Genomic DNA, 24,957 nt, shown 5'->3' on the forward strand with positions numbered 1-24,957 from the left:
GTCACAAATTACAGCTGCAGTGTGCAACTTTTTTTTTTATTGACAATGTTATTCTGTCTCTATTTGGTCTTAGGGAACAAAAGGTCAGTGTTTCCAACTACTGTCAATGAAAAGTAACGCGATATATCACTTGAACATGTCCTGTCTTTAGAGATTTCACACATTTTCACAAAAATATGTTAAATTGTAAAATAAAGAGAGGAGAATAAACAAAACAGATCAGTGGTTGTTCCACACACAGTCAGCTGCACTGAACATACACAGCTTCTTCTTCTTTGTGACTCTGTTTATGTCAGACTCTACGCCCACAGTAAATACAGTTACATGGATCTCACTCGTGCGGCAGAATGGGTTAGGGTTAGAATTGTGCATTTCATTCTCAGAAAGTACTTTAAGTTTAGGGCAGAAAGTCCTATAGATCTGTCACTAGTCGCTTTTTAAAAAAAGAAAAAACAAAGGGGCCGTGGGTCTGTAAAGTCGCGAAATATTCACACGGAAATGGCACGGAAAATAAACACGTACACGGAAGTAAAGATGTGGGCGGAGACAAGACGCGTGTATCAAATCAAACTGCTGAACAACAGGAGTTGGGTTGTATCATCTCAGCAGCATCAGTGTGTGAAGGGAGGATCATTCACATGACCACAGTCCTCACATGTTCTTCATGTGTGAAATTATGGACTGACCTGGAAACAGTCTCGTCTCTGTGTCAGTGTGTGTGTGTGTGTGTGTGTGTGTGTGTGTGTGTGCGTGCTCTGCTCACCCTCCTGCCCAGAATCTGGTTGATGGCGGCGCTCTCCTTTAACGTGCACTCCGCGATGACCTTTGCCCTCATCTCCTTCATGTAGAGCATGAAGGCGTTCAGTGGTTTCTTGATGACCGGTTTCTTGGGCTCTTTCTCCCGCTTGGGCTCCACCTGCTGCTTCCTGATGGGGGAGAGGAGGAGAGGAGGAGAGGAGGAGAGGAGGAGAGGCTTTAAAATTAGTTTTTCTTTATTGTGATTTGCATATGCAAGGAATCACACTTGTATCATCCCCCCAAATGTGCTAATGTTACTTCTTGCAAGCATTTATTTATCATAGCTATACTGAAACAACTTTTCTTAGAATATTCTGACTATTATCATCATAAATATAGTGACTACATTCTCACTAATAGTGGCTTTTAATCATAGGTTAAAGGATAGATCCCTGCTGGTGCTCTAGCACCTGCTCTGTTGTCTTATTATCTCATTATACACATAATCTGTAGAAAGAGAGAGTGAAAATTGGAAATACTTACACATACATGCCCCTGTCATACTGGTCGTGCTCCTGTTTGCCTGTAGGGGGCACTATGGCTGGGTGGGGGATCCCTGTCGGATGCATGCTTGATGGGCCGAGCATCAGAGAGTGAGGGAACCTAGTACAGGAAAAGAAAAGAGAAAGAAGGAGGGAGGGGGGGAGGCAGAGATTGACAGTCAATGTTGAGTTGAGGGGGCAGGAGGTGACTCGGCAGGCAGGAGCGAGAGATTTCAAAGCGATAAGCTTCAAAAAGCATCTGTGCACTCGAAAAAAAACACGTTTTAAATGCAAGCTTTTGGCCAAAGACCGTTCTTCAACGCATAAACAGGTAGAAAGAGGTCGCTGCAGCGGCGTACACGTACAAAGCACCTCACGAGAGTAGACACAGTGCAAAACACTTACCGTGAGTCTGAAAGCAGAAAAGCCTGTTGTGAGCCAGACATCAGTGATTTTACATCAATATATAATAATACAATAATCACAAAAGTGAATAATTAAACATCCACCGGCAACGTTTGTTTCAAACTGGCTGTCCGAGAGTCACAGAAATAAAGTAAAAAAAATAAATAAAAAGTAATAAAAAAATAGTGTTAATTTGAATCCAGCCGTGACAGGTTGTGATTCTGGTTGGGTTAGTGGATGCTACATTATTTTATTGTGTGATTTTTTAATACTTTATCCCCTTTATTTATTTATTTTGTGCCTCTGTTCATGTTGAACTTTGAACTGTAAGACTTTTCCAACACTAGAGGGCGACCTGGCCTCACTGAGTGAGGCGCTGGGAGACGAGGATGGTCCCTGACATCTTCTTCATCGTCTTGTGAAGACTGAATACAGTCAGTGTTTTCACATTATGTGTTGTCCAACATGCTGCAGCTAATGTGGCACACACACAAGTGAATTATTGAAACACAGCAGACAACTGGACAAACAAGGTAAATAAATCACCACGGCAACAAGTGCACTTCGATCCAATGTGTGTGTATTTTAACATACTTGGCTTTTTAATATGAATACACTGATGCTGAAAAAAGACCTCAGCATCATCATCTAATGACATAAAACGGGCTACAGAGATACAAAGAAGCAGAAGCAAGGAAATATCCAGACGACACTGAACGTGGAAAAGACGGCGTTTGTGCGTCTCGGCGTTTCGTGTTTTCTGCAGCAGCGGATAGTTTGAGCTGGTCCTGTTTACAGCACACTTTTACAGTAGTTGTCCAATGAAAAGTGACACAGAAAGCCGATTGCGTGAGTTTGCCACGGTGAATGGAAAACTCCAGCTCAGGCATTATTTTGTGCTATAAACAGGAGCGAGGACGACGCAGCGCGAGCGTCATTTGGCCTCTTCTTTTATTCATTTATTTATTGATTTATTGTCGTTCCTTCTCTCTCTCTCTTGGCTTGGTTTGGTCCAACCCTGCCGGTTACAGTACCTGGGGTAGGAGGAGGCGCCGGGGAGGTTGGAGGAGTAGGACGGCCTGAATCCACAGGGGGACAGGCCAGGATAGACGGGCTCTCTCTGCCTGCCACATCACAGCAAGAAGAGGGAAGAGACGGCAACAGTTGATGCCTTTTTAGCTTTTACAGACATGAAAGTGGCTTGATCCTCATATATGGATGTTTGGGTCAGTTTTTACTTCACTAAATTAGGTAGAAATAGAAGACAAATTGAGTGTACTTCAAAGTTCAAAGTTCTTTTGGAGACGAGTTGACGATACTTGGTATCGGTATCATTACAATACTGGCCAAAATCTGTGGATTAGATATTGTGAAAATGAAAGCTTAAATATGATGTAAATGCTGTTGGACACATATTCTCTTTATTATTAAAATAACAAAGTTTCTGTTTGAGCTCTCTTTGAGTTCCAAGCTACTGTACGTGTTTAATGTATGTGTCCGTCTTTTTGCGGCGCTGAAATAAATAATAAATGATAAATAAATAAATAAATAAATAAACACACAAAACTTCAAAACCAGTGAATGTGCAAATTCTCACATGGAGTGAATTCTCATGTTTCTTTTTTTATGTTTATTCCATTCCTGTGTAGCCACTTCTGTGCTGTGGAGTCGCTCTGTGATCCCTCACGGAGAGTCTGAATCAGCACTGCTGACAGACACACACACACACCATGGGGGGTCGAGGGTGGAGATGGGATGTAAGCAAAGGCCCTTTGATATGTAGAAAACCACACTTCTACCTACTGAGAGCCATTAAAACCACCCCCCCCCCCCCCCATTAATCCTTATGTTTCAACGTATGCACACACACATGCAGTCTAATCCACATCGCACATTTAAATAAACCCCCTTCCAGCTCTCATTATCATCTTTCTCATCATCATCATCATCATCACGCACTTCCTCTTCGTAACCACAGCGTGTGACACCTTAAAGCCCAGCATCAGAGGCACAACACGGGGATCGGCACTTAGATGTAATCCTGTTCTAACACGAGGTCACGACGGCAACGCGGGTCAAGTGTTGTTCAGCACAGAACTAGGTCTGCTTAGGCAAAACCACGAAGCTGTCCGTCAACGTGACTCGCTCCGTTTTGGTCAATATCGGCAAAAAAGAGAAGCCCTTTTTCACCATCGTGCACACATCAAAACACTGTTGTGGTGATGCCCACAGTCGAGCAGGAAAATACCTCCCATGTGAGAGGCATGGCTGCACAGAGGTATGCTGGGAATGTCATGAAAAGTCAAGCAAAGCGCTCTCTCTGTTGTCCCCGCTCTGCGCCTTTTTTTCTCTGACCCTGAAACTGACTATCTTTTGTTCATTAAGCTTTAATAACTTTAAATACTTAACTCCTCATGTGGAGGATAAAGCGATAAAGGATTCATACAGCAGTTTGACTCACTGTCTGTGACTGATAATCTGACGTGCCGTGACTGGTCAGTGAAGTGCAGGAGAACAAAAAAAAGGCTAGGGTTCAGGTGTTGTTAAGAGTTCTTTTTTCCCCATTCCTTACTACCTGTGTCACCAACGTTGAGCCAAACATCTCAGCTATCAACAAAAGAGAAATGACATTCCTCTTTACACCTTCCTGGATCCAGAATCTTAATTATCAGTCAGATTGTTTCCTGAGAAACCACAGAACCCCTCTTAATGGCCCGCTGATGCATCCACTGATAATCCTGCTATTTCCCCCTCCACAAAACCAGCGATTTCCTCCAAGTCCGCCTGGTTCTTTCTGGAGGAAAAGATGCATTTTCTTGCGTATTCTTTTTTTAAGTCCTGATAATTTATGACAATGTGATGCGGATGAGCCAAAAGATTAAGTATTTCCTTGTTTGTGAGACCTATTCTAAAGTAACAATTCCACGAAATGCTCCACGGCCCTCATTTTAACAACTCTCCTCTTCCAAAACAACAGGTTAGAATATTACCACGGTATTCTCGTAAATTAAGAGTTTATTCTTGTAAATTAAGACTTTATTTTCCTTAATTTACGACTTTAATCTCGTAAATTAAGACTTTATTCTCGAAGTCTGTCATCTTTTTTTCTCAATGTGGCGCTAATACTCCCTCGAACTTTACATCTGATAATGTCACATATTCCATAGACTCGTAGAGACTCATACTTCCACCACAAGCGTTTCTACTCGCCTGAGACTACGGATCGACACACTGACCAGATGTGGTTTCACTGAGGGACAGCATGTAAAACCAGGCTAATCATCATCAAAACAAACAACAGTTTGACATTTTCCTCCTTTTTTTCCCGGCAACAAAGAAGTGCAAGGGCTCAAAACACGCAAGATAATCTGGATTAAAGGGAGATTAGCTGTAATAACACTCCACAGTGAAGTGTTCTTGTCTGAAAAAGATAAAATAGTGAATGTAAAATCACAAGACTTTGCAAATTGTCCAGGGAGCTGATTGTTCGTCGCACACAGAAACACAAACACACGAGTTTGAAGCCATTCTAAATCTGTGTGACATTTGATGTAAGCCTTAAACTGCTCCTGCGGGCACAGATACTGTTGGTTTTGTAATAAATGGACTTGTGTTGATCCATAAATCAGAGGAAGTCTGACATTAGAAACTTCACAATCGACCAGCGTGACACCGGGAGCTCACAATCGACTCGAAATGAAGGGGGAAACCATAAATGAAAGGACTGAATCTGGAGCAGATGTTAGCTGTCCCACACTCTGCAGAGTTTCCCTGCACCGCCACTGCTGCTGCTGCTGCTACTCAACTGTCCCAATGTGACCGTTGTGAAAACAAAGCACGGAGTCTGAGAGGAGCTCTGCAGCGACAAACCAAACCAAATCACACACACATTTTAATATATAGTTTTTTAAGGTTTTTGGGAAAACCCAACATCTGACCTGGAGCCTGCCAACGTTCCCCAGAGTGCACCACATCATGAGGGACTCAGCGAGTTGCAGGATATTTATATGTCGTGCGATCACTGTTTTCCTCCTCCATGAGGTCATTCATTGGAACAATATTCGTCTTAAAAATCACAAAACCTGCGTCCAGATGAGCATTTTTAGCTCCGTATCAGGAGAAATCAGCATCCATACAACACATATGATGCATTATATGAACAGTGGGACATGCGTGTGTGAGTGAAAACAGTCATTTTTAAATGTCTCTGCTACTGACTACACGGGCTGAATGCAGTTCTCAGTTTTGGTCGTGAAGGCGTCGCCATACACTTACTTTAAGTTGAGTGTCTTTTTCTGTTTTTACGTCTTTATGCCAATTGTTCACATTCCTTTTGTTCGGAGCAGAGGCCACAAGGTTGAAGAGTTGAAAACACAAGAGGTTTCAAAGGTGGAGGTGGTTTCCATGACAACGCAGGGCCTTGGGGTTAGGTGAGACACTCACCAGGTGAGACACTCACTAGGTGAGACAGTGATGTATGTGCCACTAGCCAAGGTCAGAGTGTGGGAGATTAGAGAAAATTACAGTGTCCAGGACTGAAGTGAATATGTGAGGGTTTGGAGAGGGGGCACGGATCTGTGCCGCAGGTGCACCCATGGCAAAATTGTCGTGGGAATAATACACAACTCCTTATACGGACATCCTAGGGGTGGGTGTGTTTATAGGTCACATACTCAGGCTATAAAACACACATTTTATTCGTCTTCTTGTGTGTTGTTGTCAAAGTTATGATTCATTTTAGATCACATTATTAGTAGTGATGTAAAATTGTGCAGAAGTCACAAAAAAATGAGCCAAGTGACCTTTGAACTGTGATTTTAAACAGTTTGAGTACCTTTTGTACTGAGGTGTGTTTATATAGTTGGTGAACTACTGCTATTTTAACACAGTAATGGAACAAAGTAGCCAAAATGCTCTGTGTTCTAAGGGTTAATGTTATTATCTTATTACCATCATTTTATATGGTTTTATAACCTTTTTTTATGTGCTTTTTTTTTAACGTGCCGTTAACACGAGTGTGCGGCGTCACGGTAAAGTGCTGAAAAAAATGACGAGTGCACAGTTTTAGTGTGTTCCTTTAATGTTCAGGCGTGAAGGTCATGATGAGAACACAAAAGGACTGTGTGAGTCACAGCCTGTACAGCTGTGTGTGTGTGTGTCTGTGTGTGTGTGAGAGAGACACTCACCAGCCCATGGAGGGAGTGATCTGACCAACACCGCCTGGAGGGAGGGAGTAGTACCCTGAAAGGTCCTGGGACTGATGCCTGTGAACGCCTAGAGGAGACAAACACACACACACAAGGTCAGGTCAGCGACCTCTAGCCCTGAGTCCACTCGGCCATTAGTACCATTAGTTGTCTGGGAACCTAGTATTAAAAACACAAAGACGGTCTTTACGCAGGTCACATACACACTCCCCGTTCCCACCGTGTCACTAATGTGTGTGTGTGTGTGTTACAGTGTGTACGTTTCTGTAAATCCATGTCCGCCTTCACTACGCTAGGTGGCGATATGCATCCGTTTTAGCTCGTCAGCGTACATTTCCAGTTACAGACCATAATAACTTTTGTTGTTAGCATATTTAGCGCCGTTCTATGAATTTTTTACCCTCCATAAACACTCCGTCTCCTCGTCGGTCTGCATCTTTACCATGTTTTTCTTACTTTTTCTTCCATGTACCAGCTTCTACTAACATTTATTCACTGTATTATTTCCGGGTCAAAGCCTGAGGGGTGAAACTGTGGAAGCATGTTCAAGCAAGTTTTGGATGTTTATGTGCACTTTTTAAGTCAAAAACGACACATCAACATACTCACTATGCCCTCATGTGGATACTAGGACCCTTCACTGTAAGTTCAGTGTCGCCAGTTGGTTCCACTGGTTTATTAAACACGACCCGGGGGCTGCGGTAAAAGCCACATTTCAGTAACACAAGCAACTACGGGGGGGCGGCGCAGACACGCACACAAACAAACAGTCTTCATCGGGCTACTTTTAGCAAAAATGTTGTCCGACAAAAGAAACACAGACAGCTCGACTCTGGTGCCCTCACACAGTAAATACACAGTCTCCCGTCTTTGTGCCCTTCAAAGGAAGTCATTTGTCAACAGGCAGCACCTAGCACTTAGCGTGGCCTGACTGCTAACCTGTGTTTGCTGCAGAGGAATGCTGTAGATGACTGTAATTTGGCCATGGCTCCGGGCCTGTTTCAGGACCCCGAGCCGCTATAAATCTGGCGACAGGAATGCAAGTGAGTCAGAGGACCTACCTCACCCCTCCGATCCTCCCTCGCCTCCCTCAGTCTGTCCCACCACACCCTTCCTCCCCTCCCCTCTCTTCTCTTCCCCTCTCCTCCCTCATTCTCACCCCCTTCTTACCTTTAACCTCTGTTTTCCCTTCATCCTGCACTTGTACCTGTGCTGTTCTCGCAGCTTCATCACAGACCTCAGATCTTTCTCTTTCTTCCCCAAAATGTCTCAACTCCCATATTACCTGACTGTCCTGTCATTGGTGACATCTATAAATAAATGACTGTGATAAATGACTTGACTGAGTCAGGAAATACTATGTAACTCAGCTGAAGTTAAAAGGTAAAAAAGTCTGTGTCAAAAAATAGTCCTAAGGTGCATTTTTGTGAGAAAAATCCCCCCCCCCCCAAAAATGAAACATTTATAAAATAAAAATCTCCCGCACACTACATCTTAAGTTAATAAACATTTGTATAAATTCAGCTGCCCGTGGAGAGAAAGAAAACTCCCTTTTAACAGAAAGAAGAACCATGTGCCATCTGCCTCGGCGGGTTGTGGTGAAAGGAAAAATGGGGGACCCAAATCATTGAGATTTTTCTAGAAGCATAAAACTTAAGTGGTAATGCTTTAATCTGAAGACAGAAAGGGGAATAACAAGTGATAACAACTAACGCAACTGTTAACACTACACAGCCTAAAGGAATAAAATCTGCTTAAAAACTGAACTCATCTTCTCACCAGTGTCCTGTACATTGCACCTAACACATCATTTAAAAGTAAACAATTACAATTAAACAAACTCAAATTGATTGCACTGCAGAAACTTTTAGATATTAATCACTAAGTTCAAGAGTTTTATTAGTCACATGCCTCGTTACACTCATATAACCCAGTGATATGTAACCATGAGTTGCTCTCATACAGTCAACATACGAGAATATAAAGCAATAAGGAACCTATATTGAATACTCTTATATGTACAGACTATAAGTATCTATCTATGCATATATATTAGTGCTGTCAAACCATTAAAATATTTAATCGCAATTAATCGCATTAATGTCATAGCACTTTTAATTGCACATTTTTATCTATTCTAAATGTCCCTCGATTTCTTTTTGTCCCATTATTTTTCTCATTTTAAGTTTCATTTAAAAGGTTCCAAGTTTGTACTAATATGTAAATATATACACACATATATGTATATACATAAAGATCTAAGTGTAAACATTACAACAAACAACAGTGAGTAGAAAAACAAAAAACATGCTATGAGTTCTGATAAAAAAGCACTTGTTACAGTCAATTTGAATACTTTTAACACTTTTTTTATGTGTGTTCAAAAGCATCCTTGTCCCCTCAGATGAACAAGGGTTAATGTATCAGTCATTAGTGCGATGGAAACATGACACTGTTTTCTGTAAGTCGCGTTCTTCGCGATCAGCGCTATTTGTTGTTGGGAAATGCAGCACGGGGAGGGTGAGCAGCAAGTAATGGGGCAGCTTTCTTTGGAATGCCCCTTTTAAGGCAGCCATCTAATAACAGCTCCAGCGACTATCTCACCGTCTCAATGCTAGCACTGTCTCGGTGAAAAAAAAGAAAGAAAAAAAAACACTTCAAAGGGAAAAGATTTGAGTCAAACCGGCTCAGCGTGAGCTTGCCATCAGGACGTGTTGCGTGTTAAAACCAAGAGTGCAGGAAGAGCTGAAAATAGTATTCCTGCCTGATAATGTGCTGTCGTGGTTATAACCACTGAGAGTGAAAGCGACGCAGCACCTGAGCGCTTTGAATGACTTGACGGCCAACACATAAAAGAGACGCTGTAGTTATTTGTTACAGTAAGGACAGTAAGAAGACACTTTTTTTTTTTGACAGGGACAGCAAACATCAAACGTCCCGAGAAGAGTAAAAGTCAGTGTAGCGAAAGCCCGTGACTAAGATCGCTCTAAATTTCGGTCTTATTATCGATCACACTTCGTTTTCGATACAGTTTTTCTCATGGGTTTTAAGCAGAGTGACTCACACTCCATTCACGCTCCACTCATCTTTAAAATGGAACACAAGACTAGAGCTGAAACATTTCATCGATTAATCGATTGTTAATCGTTTACTAAATTAATCGACAACTATTTTGATAATCGATTAATCGGTTCAAAGCTTTTCTCATGATTAAAACAAGATTTCCGATTGTTTAAGCTTCTTAAATGTGAATATTTTCTTCATTTCTTTGCTCTGGAGAACAAATAAATCATTAAAAGTGAATCATTTTGGTTTGTGGACAAAACAAGTCATTTGAGAACATCATCATTTCCAGGTTCCAGGTTTTAATGGAGCAAACGATTCATCGATTAATCGATTATGAAAATAATCGTTAGTTGCAGCTCTACACAAGACACATTTCCAATATTTTATGATGCGATTTTTAAGTCATAGCTGCCTTTAATTTAACGGCTCTTTTTTACGGCAGCTCATAGTCGTAAATTAACATTACAAACATTAGTTTTGCGGCGTTATATACAATTTGCACTTAGCTACAGTCTTTTTCCCCCCTCCCATGTGTGATGTCATAGCGCCATATGAGACTAAACAGAAAGTGTTAATCCAGCACATGGCGCTGTGAGGTGTGACAGTGAGCAGACGTGTTTCACTTCTGCTTTTTTTTTTATGCTTTATAGTCCCCGGCTCACAGACAGTCATATCTGGGAAACAGTCAAATTTGTAATGCAATGTTGTCTGAGAGCAGCGCGACTCATGTGCATCAATCACGTGACCCGACTGGGGTGTCATGGCGGACGAGCGATAAACGAGAAATAATGTGTCATAGAAACAACAATAATAATAATAATAATAATAAAAATAATAATACTAATACGCATACACCTCTTCATCCTCTCTCTGTCTGCGTGAGGACACAAAAACAGACAGAATAAGAGTTATAGAAAAAAAGAAATGAACAACCTCCCTTGTTACCATAGAAACGAGCACGTCCACAGAATCCCTGCCATTGTCACTGTATAAGTCTCTTTATTTTGAGCCTCTTACTCTATCTGTGAGGCGAAAATGCAGCTTAGTCTGTGACTCTACTGTCACTGTAGTTAAATTTACAGGTGAGATCTGCAAAAGTGACTTTGATTTTTTTCCACTGAATAATAATAAAAATTCATATTATTATTATTATCATTATTATGGTGCAGAAAGACGAGGAAAGCTGGGGTGGATAGCTTGCAAGGTTTCTTTAAAATAATAGCAATCAAAGGGAAAGTTGGGGTGTTTTAGGAGTTCAATTACTGTTTAAGGTCCTATAATAACTTATTTTAGGAAGCGAGGGGACACTCATGGAAACAACGACGGAAGTCAACTTTCCCTCTGAACTAACAAAACAGATGACTTAAATAGTAAGTCGTTTTCAGGAACATCTTTCTCGCTGTCATGGAGTTTCCTGTTTGTCACTGGTGAGGTAGACAGTGTAGTGTGATCACACTACACGACCTTCAAAGTCGGAGGATCCTTCACGCTGAGTCCACACTACATGAGGTGGTCACACACTAGACAGTCAGTCACCAGGTGGAGCTGCCAACTATTATTTCTCACCGTGGAAACTAATGTGCTTGTAAAAACATATACAGTGTGATGTGAGAAGTAAATGATGAAGGTGAAACCAGGAGCAACACGGTGCTGTCTGTGATCTCTATCGTCTTTTTAAAGGTTTTCCTTGTCCCCCTCCTTCCTTCTATTTATCTAATGAATCATTGTTGTTTAACCCCGTCCTGGTCTCTGATTGGCTGTGATGTGCCAGAGGGAGGAGTCACCGGCAGCTTTATTTCAGACATTTCCTTTAATACATTTTTGGAGATTAACGCATGATTTTTAAGTCCTTTTTTTAACTGATCTACAGTTTGGCATCATTTGTGACGACACTCTCTGACCAACCAGTGGCCGACACAGTCTGTCGACGTCACACTTTAGTTAAGTTAAAATAAAGTTAAGTTACTTTATCATCTTTAAATGACATCAGTACTTCCACTTCGACTTTAATCCTTTGAATTTCTGTCATCGCTTCCCAAAGACCATGACGTTAACCTCGGCGATGAAGGAGATTCCCGTCTGCAGAAAGACATGTGGATTGTTGTTGTCTAAAATAATGACATCACTGATGAGGTAAGGCCCTGCCTGTGCTACCTGGGCCACGAGCCGATGAATGATAGGAGGAGTGTTTGTGTGTCTTGAGTGGAAAAGTGGAGACGTAATCAGGATTCAGGTGAGAACGCTTGTGTGCAAAGGGCCAGGTGTGTGTGTATGTGTGTGTGTGTGTGTGTGTGTGGGGTTAGAAGCAGGTGGCTCAGTCTGTCATTAGAGGCTGAGTCATGTCAGCCATGGACACACATGCACGCACACACACGGTGTACGCGATGCAGACCAGACAAAGAGTGTGTGTGTGTGTGTGTGGAGAGAAGGGTGATTTCCAGACCGAGCAGACGCAGGAGTTTGCCTGAGGTTGAACTCGAATATCTAAATCAAAGCCGCCGAGGGAAAGACTTTTGTTCATCTCCTGTTTCTGTTTTTCTTCGGCTCTGCTTCTTTGGCTCCCGACCTCCTCTTATGAATAAAAGGGGGGGCGTCTTGCCTTCGTCATCAACGCGCGATGACCCCACCGTTCACGGAGACAAAAAACACACGACTTCCATTGCTGCAGCACAAGTGCGGTGTCCGACCGTCGTTGAGAGGACGTGCGACGGACGCCGAACCGCGCTCACCATGAACGCGCCTGTGACGTCACAGCGGCAGCAAGTGTGATCCTTCTGAGCAACAAACATTGTCAGACAGGCTGAACTTAACACATCCACCTCCCTCATGACACGTACTATAATTACTCATCCTCACGGCGTGTTTTTGGATTTTCCGGGAAGAATATGCTACTTCACATTTTGTAGATTCTCTCACTAACGCTGACACTGATTACGGCTCTCCCCGACGCCAAACATGAGGTCGCGACGCTGCGAGTCGACCTCAGAGGATCAGGAACGCGGAGACAAACAGGCTCCCACTGCCACCCTGTAAGCTCCGCCTCTGGCGGGACAAATATCCTGCAGCGCCTGGATGCCTGTGTTTGTTTGTGACTTCAAAAACAGAGCATTGTGTGTGTGTGTGTTTGTATGCACAGTGTTTGCTAAGAAGAACCTTGTGTGCTGCTGCCGCTGTGATGGCTTGTGCGATTGTCACGCTAATTGTTTCCGCATGTGTGTGTGTGTGTGTGGCTGGCAGTTCCTTCAGAGGAGCAGGCCACTTCAGAGCAGCCGTGGGACACAGGCCGACAGAGACGCTGCTGCCACTTCACTCACAATGTGCGTGTCTAAGCGTGTGTGTGTGTGTGTGTAGCAGAATAGATGTGTGTATCTATTAAAGATCTTTTCTGGCAAAAACACATGGATTTCCTTCATTTCTGAGGTTCTGAGTCGTCGTCATTTGAATTCTGGTGAGGTGAAGGTTGAGGTTAGGTATTAACTGGTCATTAACGAGTTATGGTTAAGGTTAGGGATAAGGCCTTTGGTAGGCTGTCCAACTGAATGGAAGTCTTATGCTGAATAGAATGACGAGAATGTGTGTGAAAGAAAAATTAGATCTCTATAATAATCTGTTGATTATTTTCTCGATTAATTGGGTATTCTTTTGTCCATAAAATGTAGGAAAATGCTGAAAAATGTAAAATCATGATGTTCTCCAATGTCTTTTCAGTTTTAATGATTTTTTATCATTTTAGAAACCAGAAAATATTCCCACTTGAGAAGCTGAAAAATCAGAAAGCTTGTAAGAAATGTTAAAAAAACCCATCTAAAACAATAAATCAATTATCAAAATAGTTGACAATTAATTTAGTCATCGATTAATAATCGTAGCAGCCCTTAGCCCTACTATGTTTTTATCTTTCTTTTTGTGCCAAGGGATCTGCCCTCAATAGATTTGACTTACTGTATTTTATTAGCACCTTAAATCATTCTGATATCAGGAATGTAACGTAACGTTGTGTTGTTGACTTCATTGTTTTTGTTTCCTGAGTATTTATAACATCACATTTCACACACAAACAAAAAGTTAAATAAAACTCTCATTGACTCTTTTAGCAGCTTCACCCGGGTTCAAAAGTCTTTACTACTACACTCACAAATTAGAGTGTGAAAGAGGCTTAAACACAGAGTCTGTGTCTCCATTTACTGTGTAGATAAACCTGTCTTGTGTGTGTGTGTGTGTGTGTGTGTGTGTGAGCGCTCACCTGTCTTCTGGCTCATGTCTGTGGGCAGGTGTGGAGGACTTGGGCTGAAGTGGTCGTTGCCGTAGGGTAGTAGAGACGACAGAGGGTGCATCCCGTGAGACTGCTGCACCACCGAAACTTTGTTGGACTGTTGACACAAAAAAAGATAAAATTCATTGATATGAAACTACAGACGACGAAGGATCACACTGTGCATCTTTAAGACTTTAACTTTACAGTTCAGGCCGCAGGCTCGCAGAGGTCACTATGTTGTATGAAACGTTACGAGTAGTCGACTTATTGTTATTTTGATTTTTATGGCTGTAGAATTGTCACAAAAGGAGTTTCAATGAGTGATTGCGTCTGCCCTTTTCTGCCAAGATAACTTTCACTTTCCATATCTGGTAGTTATTCAACCGTTTAGGAATTACGGTACTGAGAAGCTGACATCACTTCTGCAGAAGTCCTGAGAGGCTACCGTAATGACAAGTATATGTGTGCAAAGCTCTATTTCTCTGCTTCCTGGTATCCATCTTTGACCTCTTTATCCTCCACATGAGGGTCACCAGTGCTTTTTTTTTTTACATTTTCTGGTGTAGGAGTTACGGGAATAAGGTACGCATGTTAAATAAACTGAATCGCTGAGGTTTGAAGACACAACATTACAGAAAGGAGAATAAAGAAAGCTGGACGTTTTAAAACATGGTGTTTTCGCTCTCATTGGTTTTCCAGTGTAGCAGGAAGCAGGATGAGAGGAGGACAGGGAGGAGGAGGATGGGAGGAGGAGGAGAACCATTTGATCGATAAAACCTTTGATGATCAAGTAAGGCAGCAGCATGCAGCCGTGTTTGCTTTCATGTTTCTGTTTACAAATGGCTCTCAATCACTTTACGTAAAAAATAAATACATCGAGTTCTCGCTAATGCTCGTTTGTGTGTGTGTGTGTGTGTGTGTGTGCAGCGTCTTAAGAGGGAAACCTGTGCGCACATTTTTAAGACTTCAAAATCTAGTCTTGTTTATGAATAATGCTGAAAAATACGATATTAAATTTTAAACGATTCTATGTTGTACACCGAGATAGACAAACCTGTGTGTGTGTGTGTGTGAGAGTGTAACATCAGCAGAGAGAGAGAGAGAGAGAGAGAGGGCAGATCTGCTGAGGCCTCCCGCTGAGTTACAAAGTGAATACCTTATCACTTAAAGACAGAGCTTCCGCACACACACACTCACACACACTCCACATCTACCCCGTCCATCAACATCTTAAAAACTCTCTCACTGGCCAAACACACACACACACACACACACACACTCTCTCATGTGTATGATTCACGTCCAACTGTGTAACTAAGATCAAACCTCTTAACCGCTTTTAATGTTGAGGCACATGAAAACAAAAATGCACTGCCTCTGTACTGAAGGGCGGGAGAGAGGAGGTGCTGAGGCTGAGACGGCCTTATCTGCACTCAGTATAATCAGAAGAAGAGGCCCTTCAGGAAATACCGTAGGATTTGGTGACATAGACCCCAAAAATAAATCATATTTTTAGGCTGAATAATGACACGCCACATACTAATAAACAGTTATAGTTATAATATTATATCCTTTATTTAACCAGGAATAGAAATCTCATCTGTGAGATACTTTATTTCTATAAACCACAGGTGACCACACAAGTGCTTTTCAAAATAAAAGCATTACAGACACAAATCATAAATAAATCAAAGCATGAAAATACCAATTAAAAACCTACAAGAATACAAAAGAATAAAAAAAAGTGTCACCACACTACTGGGTATTAAAAGCCATTTTGAATAAATATGTTTTAAGTTTAAGATTTAAAAAGGTCCAGGTCAGTGATAACGTGAATCTCAGGGGGGGAGGAGCTTATTCCAGATTCTGGGCACACGACCGGAAATCTCTGCCATGCTTGAAAACAGTTAAAAGTTCTGTTAAATAGGCCGTTAAGGGCTTTAAAAACAAACATTAAAAGTTTAAAATCAATTCTAAAATGCTCCTGCTGTCTAGTAATTGTTCTCCTGCCACTTTTCTACCTGTGTGACTCTCGACTTAAAACATGAACTCCTCACCGTGTGCCCACATGGTCATATTTCCTGAAAACATCTAAGTGAGTGCATGTGGGAACAAATTCAAAAGCGAGCGAGTGAGTAAGCGAGTGTCCCTGCCTCCTGCGTGCTTCACCAATACACTGAGAAAATCTCCCTGCTGCTTTATTCAGCAAACAGCTCGTGTTGACAAATGACTAATGATGTTTCCTTTCAACAAACCTAAGATGTGTTTTTATCTTGTTGCTGTTTTAGGCACAAGAGTCCACACGGAAACCTCCCAGAGTGGGAGAATCTCAAAGCGCCGGCGTCGCGTTTTCCGTGTCGACGGCGAATAATACTACTACTTTAGGAAAACGTCGATGACGTCATATTCCCCAGCTCTCTCTTGCACTGTCATTCATTGTTTGACAGTGTTTCCAACTAAAGCAACTAAAGTCAGCGTGAATAGACACTAGATATCACAAGAACACGTCCTGTCTTTAGAGATTCGAGTCTTAACTTGAGTCTTAAAATCACACATAATAAAGGAATCAGTGCTTTTCCATTTCATTACAGCAGCACCAGCAGTGAGCAGTGAACAGAGGAAAATCCAGGTGCAGCTAATTATAGGTATTTGGAGCGTCAGCTAATTCAGATGGATTCAGCGGGTCAGGACCGAGGTTTCCCCCCGACACACGAACAACATTCTTGCTTTTAACGTTAACGTCGTCAAGCTGAGGGAACGAGACTTTCGCTGATACATTTATAAACAGTCGGGAGAAAGATTTATCTACTAGAATGTGAAAATACTGAGCATTAAATTCAAAGACTTACTTGTCAAGTAATACTGTAATTAAATATGTATTTTTAAGGAGCAGAGGTTTGTTTTTCTAAAAGGTTTTTAGGAGGTCAGAGCGAGGGGGGGGGGGAACTTAAAACATCTGACACATGGAGTCGCACAGATCTGCCTAATGTAATTAAACATTTTCAACAGTAGCACTGACATTTGGCTGGGAAAATCCCAAACCTGGGTCGGTGACACCAGAAGTCACCATCGCAAAGGTTACATGACATTAGAATCTGATTGAGCACTGAAAGTGTCAGAGTCAAAGCTGGAGTTGATGCAAATGTCAAAAAAGTTTTTTTCTTGAGAATGAAGGAATAAAAGGATGAAGTACAGCTGCAAAAACACAAAATAACAGAGCAGATATGAACAATGTGCCTCAGCATATTCCCCCACTTTCCACACATTCTGCAGAGTAATTGTCATTAAATTATTTAAAAAACCTTAAACTAATCTTAATCAATGAGGTCCTGACTCATTAGGCCCAGTGTTTATGCCAGAAAAAGTCATAAAAGAGATAACAAATACATTCTGCACATATGGATGCACACACACACACACACACACACACACACACACATACACACACACACACACATCTGTGCAGCGCCACTCTGAGTCTTCAAAAGTAGCTGCGGCTCCGTTTCACGTGCTGAGGTTGATGTAGCCATTTTGCTGTAACGTTATAGCCACAAAATCGTCCATTTATGTTTCCTCTCTTCCTCGGGGTAATTAGTCGGCCTTGAAGTGGCTTTCGCTGCGCCTTCCTTTTTTTACACACACTCAGGGAGGCTGACTGTGAGCACTCATTTAACCCATAATTATCAACCCCTCTGTATTTACCCCACCCCCCACCACACACACAAACACACACACAGAGTTGTGTGCAGCTACCCTTGTTAGGACTGGGCATTAAGTTCCATTCATGTGGACAGCCTCACCAAAACCTTATCTCTCACCTTAACTATAACCAGTTCCATGCCTTAACCCTTACCCTAACCACATGTCACATCTTACCTTCTACCCTTCGCTGGTTTCTCAGAAATTAGGTCTACTATTGGTCGTGAAAAGGTCAGTGTTTACCAGGAAAAAGTAGCTTGAACGACACTGCCAACCATTACAAAGCCCTATTTTTCATGCAAATACATACTTGAAAACGTGAAAATATTCAGGTAAACTGGTGTCATACAGACACACCAGACCTTTAATTTTATAGAATTAAACATGTTATTATGTATAAGCCTGTCTAATGTTTTAATTACAATTAGGATTAAAATTATTATGTATATTTTGATTTAATGTTTGAATTCTGTTTTATATCTGTCTGTTTTTTTTGTTATTTGCAGATTCATTTTGCGTCATACAAACACTTTTACTTTGAAATGGTGTGCAATGTCACCCAAAACGGTTAATTTTTCCCCAATTGTTGGACTCATTTCACTTGACCCGGCCCCTCCTGACCAGCCTAGAAGTTCACTGGCCCCCAGGTCGTTCTGAGTTTGAGGCCCACACTTTCCCACACTGACAAAAATCATCAGTGAATAACAAATAAATGAGTAAATAAAGGCTTTTTAACTGCCATGCACTCAGCTGTGACCCAGTGCCAATGATCTGGGTCTGAAAGTTCATCACACTATGATGACAATGAACATCGGGTAGCCGTGTTGTGTTTTTTTTTTTGCGTTGTTCGACGTCCACACACTACACGACACAAGCACAGGTGCAGCAGCTGCAGACATCTCGATGCAGCTGGTAGCGTTTAAATGTGTTAAATGTGTGTGCTTCACATGTGACACAACTTCAAGGTCATTTTGATGTGTTAAGACTGTAATAATGTTTCTACATTCTTCCTTTAAAGGCCAACAACGTAACGAGTCAGCTGAGGTGTCCCGCGCGACAGACGCACAAAGTAAACAAGAGGAAACACCCGATTTAAAACACATTTATGTATCTTTTATATGCATCGAGAGATTAAATAAGTGTTTTTAGTTTAAACAAAACACTTATTTAGATCACTTTTGTGCACCAGCTTCACGGTACATACGCTATATATATATATAAAATCACATCACTGCCAAATGCCAAATGCAGCGGCTGAATAATGAATCCCTCCCCCCTCCGTTTGTTGATTGCATCAAAGATATAATTACTTCAAAGATGCAATTACTTTTTAGAAATTCCAATTAGATAAACACCTTTTTTTTTTATAAAGCGTGTCAGGAAATCATACATGTGGCCCTCCGTCCCTCTGTAGTCTCATTTCACTTAAAACAGGCTCTTTGATTCATCAGCATATTGTTGCTGCCTTTTATCTCCACTCTATTTGAACAGAACTCTGCCGCTGAATGCGAGAGTTAATGGGATCCCAGACATCACTTGTTTGTAATGACGCCCTCCACCTTGACCCTGACACACACACACTTGTATATATATACATACACGTGTGCACGCAGAGAAAAACACACATCTTCATTTAAAAGCCTTAAGCTGATAATAAAACAACTCCTAATGTATTCTTTAGTTTAAGATGACACGCTAAGTAGATCCATCTCTTTTCATATTTGAAGCGGAAATTAAAGCACTCTCTCTTTTGTTCACCCCCCCCCAAAGCGCCTTTGAGTCTAACGTCTTTAATCTCAGATTTCACAAGGAGGGCACAAAAAAAAGAAATAGCCAACACACGCTTTCTTTCAGTTGTCCTTGCCCTGGTGTGGCAGAGAAAAACAAAAGAAAACTGACATTCTCTGAGAATTAATGGTGCTTTCACCTCTGGCTCTATGGAGTTCCTTTAAGTGGCGACAATCAAAAGTGTTTCACAAAGAGATCAGAGTGTGACATCAAATGAATTGGGGACAGCGGCGTTCTTCAAAGACACAACGAAAACAACAATTTATAAAAAAGTGTTTAATCCAATAAAACGACCACACTGTAAATGAACAGCCGCGACAAATGTCCTATTATTCTCTCGCTGTCATTTCGACTTTCTCCTGTCCTTTTTAAGCGACTATTGCCAAACCTGGAAATGACGATGTCCTCCAATGTCTCGTTTTTGTCCACAAACCAAAATGATTCACTTTTTTAATGATTTCTTTGATATGCAGTGCAAAGAAAACCAGAACATATTCAAATTTAAGACTCGAAAACGATCAGAAATCCTGTTTTAATAATTGTTTCAGCTCTATTTAGAAGACTCAACTGAAATAAATGGGGGGGGGGGGATATATGGAGGATATAAAGGTATGTTTTATGATTTTCTTTGTAAACAACGATGAACAACAGTATCAAAATCAGTGTCAGCATCTCATCTCATGGTCCGTACATTTATACCAGGTTTGTTCCAGGTTGACCTGTGCTGACTGTCTGCCGTGACCCCCCACTGCCCATCCCGCCACAGCAGCCAGCCTTGACTGGTGGTGGTGGTGGTGGTGGTGGTGTATAGGTCTCCCAATCTGGAAGTCATTGCCTGCTCCAGCGTCAGGAGCCCGAAATGAGAGCCTCTTAGTTGGAGGTTTGGGCAACATCAAAGCGCAGGCAACTATAACAACGCAGCTATGTTTAAAAAAAGGGCCAAACACCCCCCACACCCACCACCCCCAACACACCCGCCCACTCCCCCCAATTACCAACACACACACACACACACAAAATGCTCAGATGTCTGCATGAACACAAGACACGCCCAGTGGACACACACACACACACACACACTGCCGTCCACTGCTGCCACACACCGCTGGAACATCTGGGCCGTGGCCATGATGAATCAGTAACCGCCGCTTGTAACGAAACTCTGCGCTGCACATACAGTACGTGCAACCGCCAAGCTCCCGACGCACAAATGTAACACACACACAAAGTTTTTCGTTTTTTAAGAAGATTTTGTACTTTTTATTAAGCTTTGGTAAGAACTGAAGATTCATTTTTATTTGGATCACAGCAGGGATACGTGCATTTAAATCTCTCTGCTCTCCAGCCGCAATGTTTACGCTTCATTTCATCAGTTCATAATAACAAGTTTTCGGGAAGATCAGTATTAAACAATTTATGCAGCCAATGACTTACAGTTACTCTATTTCCATTATTTTTCACCTTATCGCTGATTATTATGGAGATCCTTTAGTAGTATTCCTATTGTTAGACGACCTGTTATGATACAATGTAACGATTATACGTCAGCTCTGCAAACCTTGATAAATCTTCTAACCTTGAAAACGCAAGGTTAGAAGGTTACTTTAACCTAAACTAACCTTTAGATTTTTACTAAACCTAACCAAGTAGTTTTTGTGCCTTGTGGGTCAAGTTTTCGTTAAGTTTTTTTTAAATACAGCCAATAACTTAGATTTTACAGCTACTCTATTTCCATTATTTTTCAGTCTTTAACCTGTTTTTACTCACCTATCACTGATCATTATGACCTATAGTCGTATTCTTATTGTTAGACGACCTGTAACGATATGATGTAGTGATTACATGACGTGTAGTTCGCAACTGCTGTTCATTTCTCATTTGTAAACAACAGTCATCATTTGTTTTCTCCACCACAGCTCAACTGCAAACCTTGATATTGAGTTTATTTTTGTGACCTTGGTGAGGAATCGTCTAACCTTGAAGACTCTTAGTTCAGTGACACAAGGTTAGAAGGTTACTTGAAACCAAACTACCACATTTTTACCAAACTTTCCTTCGCCGTGTTGTGCAATAAAATCATTGTTATCATTTGTTTTTGTTCCTTAAAACTGAGAAGCGCCCGTTCCTCTCTTGCCTTTTGTATGAATGTGTGAATATCTCACATTTTCCAAACACAACTAGCTGAGCCACAGCAGCAGCCGATGAAAGAGCCGTCGTACGAGTAATACAAGAGGAGGTGTTCGTCTGACACCTTGAGAGGAACAGAGCGAGAGAAGTATTTGTGTGCTCCAGCTCAGACTCTGAGAAAACCCTCGGAGCTCTTTTATAAAACATGACACTGTGCCACCGCTGGCTCCAGGGCCGAGGATATGACTGGGTGCAAAATAAAAATCCAACCAGGGCATTTAGAAATGAGTTATCACTCTCTTAATGAGTGGACAGAGACAGACAAGCTGGCAACTTTCTCTTCTCCTCGGCTGCGGTGAGCGCTCGTCTCTGCACAGATGACCTCTAATGATCGGGTCCTAAAGAGAGCTAATTAATGGTGTAACTTGTTTATCTCTATCAGCGTTTCCACAATTAACAGCTTGTTTGTGACATCAACTGCAACCAAAATATTGACGCAGAGAAAGAGGAAGCAGAGTTGGACCACAGGCGACATAAATCCTCCCCGAGGCGCACTTCTTCCTGGGTTTGGTTCAGCTCAAACAATAGATACTAGGGACGACTTCAGGCCACATCCATATTTGCCCGTCTTGTGGGAGCCGGTTAGCGAGAGCCAAAAAATGAGCGGTTTGATAACGCGCATTGTCGAATCGGCACCAAAGAGGCTCACCACACACGACAGCGTTTATTCTCAGGCGAGCTGGCAGGGGTTGTTTTCGGCGTGAAATGTCAACTCGGTGTGTTTATATGACTTGATTTACGTGTCCTTTGCGGTCTGGGATTAGACGTTTCGCCCAATCATTGTGAAGAAAGACGACGCATAGATAAATAAAAGTGACCTTTTGGTGCATCTCCTCCTCCTACTCCTACTCCTACCTACTGTATGAGGCGAAGGAAACACCAGGCCTTGTTTTTTTGCTTTTTTTCCCTCTTCTCAAAGATCCCCGGTCCGCAACTTCTGTGGTTGCATCCCCTGCTGAGATGACTGAGCATCTATTGCTCAGTCATCGTGAAACCTTTCCTCCACGGCTGCTGAGGACAGCCTTCACTCAGCAGCTCAGCCTAAATACCAGCCCATGTGCCCAAATGGGAAATGCCACCACACATGACACAAAAAAGAAAAAACCCTGCAGTGACAAGTTTCCTGTGAGCCCGTTTCTATTTATTACATAAATATGGCCACCAAACACCACATTAAAAGATATGATGTGGGTCATAGTGAAGTGGCAGAGATGTGCGCTGATAATTTAACCCCAGATGGAAATCGGGTCAAGTTGCTTTTCTTCCCCTTTGAGTGCTGAGAAAGTTACATTTACACTTATCATCTGATCGCTGACTGGTTTCAATATAATTTAAATAAATCCCAGGACTGACTTCGTTCATTATCTAAAATCACATTATTTCCAAGTAAAAATTTCAATTTCAAAAGATCAAAACTCCCACTTGCAAAGTACAGATAAGACGTGCGTGAGTTTAAAGTCTATTACTTCCATTTGAGAGAAGTTCATTGGTGTTTTTAGTGTATAATCACCTGCATGTATGGATTTTTTTTTCATTATAACATTTTATTTAAATAAGGAGCAAGTTTCTCTCTATGGAGGCCACTGGGACAAACTTTTGTCTTTTAACTTTAACCAAATCCTAAACATTGTACTGTAAAAATCGAAAAAAACCAACCCTGTGGTAAGACGTTGTGGATTTATAAGTAAAACGTATCAATTCTGTTTAATATTTCTTGCTCAAGCTCTTGTATGTTAAAATGTCACGTATCTTGGACACATTTGAAGACATTACTTCTAGATTTTCCAAAGTTTTATTACTCATGGAAAACCTTTATTTTGCTCTGTTCTATGGTCTAAAGACATGCAAAGGTAAAGTGTGTAGAATTTATTTAATTTATTTATTTAATACAATCAGGTGACTGTACACTTAAGTAGAATTGTTCAGTACTTCCTGCATGACCGGAGCGCAGACTCACAGACACGACTTTCGGCATGTGCGTCCACGTGCGTCGCCACGAGTGCGACTCTAAACGTAGGCCCGACTGTCGCCGAGTGAAGTTTTGTGGAAGCAGACATCTCAATCAGCTTACATGCTCTTTGCCTCGCGGGCCACCGGTTCACCTCACATGCACGGTGCTCTTTCTGTGTGATGTGCCGCTTTGATGTTTGTATCAAAATAATCTCGTCCCTGGGTGTCATGCAAAAGAAAAGACCTCGGGGGCAACAGTGATGAATGGCCTTAACATCTCTGAATTCAAATGGGAATATTTTCTCTCTGTACTTTGTTTTTTTTCCTTTTTTTTTCCTGTTTGCACAAACACAAATGGTCTATGGCGCTTTAGAGGAATATGAAAGGTAAGTGTGACTTCTTTTCCCACCATTAAGTTTATAATTTGCTTTATGAATCTGCAGCATCTTTGCGGGGCACTACTTCAAGACACTTTCCATCATCGTCGGCCATAAAATATGACACATGATGATGGTTTATAGGATTTAATAATGATAAATATAGTAAATAGATTGACTTGAATAACAATACGACTTCAGTGAAACAATTTATGGACCAAACGGGGCCACGGATGACAATTCTAAATCCTATGATGAAGAAATTATCATCATCAAAAGTTTTTCTGTTCATCTCATCACGTAATCGCTACTAATTTTTAAGAGAGAAGAACAAAAGGGGAGACAAAAGAAGAGCAGGAGACGATTAATACGCCGCTATCATGGAGTCTTGTTTGTTCATTATTATCAGACTGTTAGAAATCCTGGAGCCTCTCCGGAATCCAACTAAGGGCAACAATAAAGTTAATCTGGGATAAATAAACATAGAGGGGGAAAAGATAAGAATGATGGATAGATGGATGATAGATGAAGAGTGGAGGCAGAAGTGCTCTTTCTCCCTCTGTCTCCTTTCATGTTCTAATTTATTCTGTCTGATTAATTCCTTTTTACCCCAGCGGCTGGAGTGATTCCTTTGGATGTGCGACGAGCTCCACCTCCCAGCAGCTCCTGCTCTCTGTCTCTCTCTCTCTCTCTCGCCATCTCACTCTCTCTCTCCTTTTTCTGTTGTGGCTCTCTTCTTCTTC

General features: G+C 41.6%; 1 protein-coding gene across 9 annotated transcripts in view; it reads right to left on the minus strand.

Moving 5' to 3' along the window:
- Positions 1-24,957, minus strand: part of tcf7 (transcription factor 7) — a 63,469-nt gene that overhangs the window by 11,106 nt on the left and 27,406 nt on the right. For 7 of the 9 annotated variants that reach the window (XM_058627012.1, XM_058627013.1, XM_058627018.1 and 4 more), the window contains exons 4-8: positions 14,202-14,328; positions 6,872-6,959; positions 2,720-2,809; positions 1,282-1,401; positions 764-926 (exon numbers count right to left, since the gene is read on the minus strand). In XM_058627012.1, the coding sequence (XP_058482995.1) occupies positions 764-926; positions 1,282-1,401; positions 2,720-2,809; positions 6,872-6,959; positions 14,202-14,328 (588 nt within the window). The remainder of the gene's footprint in view (positions 1-763; positions 927-1,281; positions 1,402-2,719; positions 2,810-6,871; positions 6,960-14,201; positions 14,329-24,957) is intronic. The other 2 variants (XM_058627014.1, XM_058627016.1) reach the window with 1 other exon arrangement.

Source organism: Solea solea, chromosome 4 (genome assembly GCF_958295425.1).
Source record: "Solea solea chromosome 4, fSolSol10.1, whole genome shotgun sequence".
NCBI classification, from domain to species: Eukaryota; Metazoa; Chordata; class Actinopteri; order Pleuronectiformes; family Soleidae; genus Solea; species Solea solea.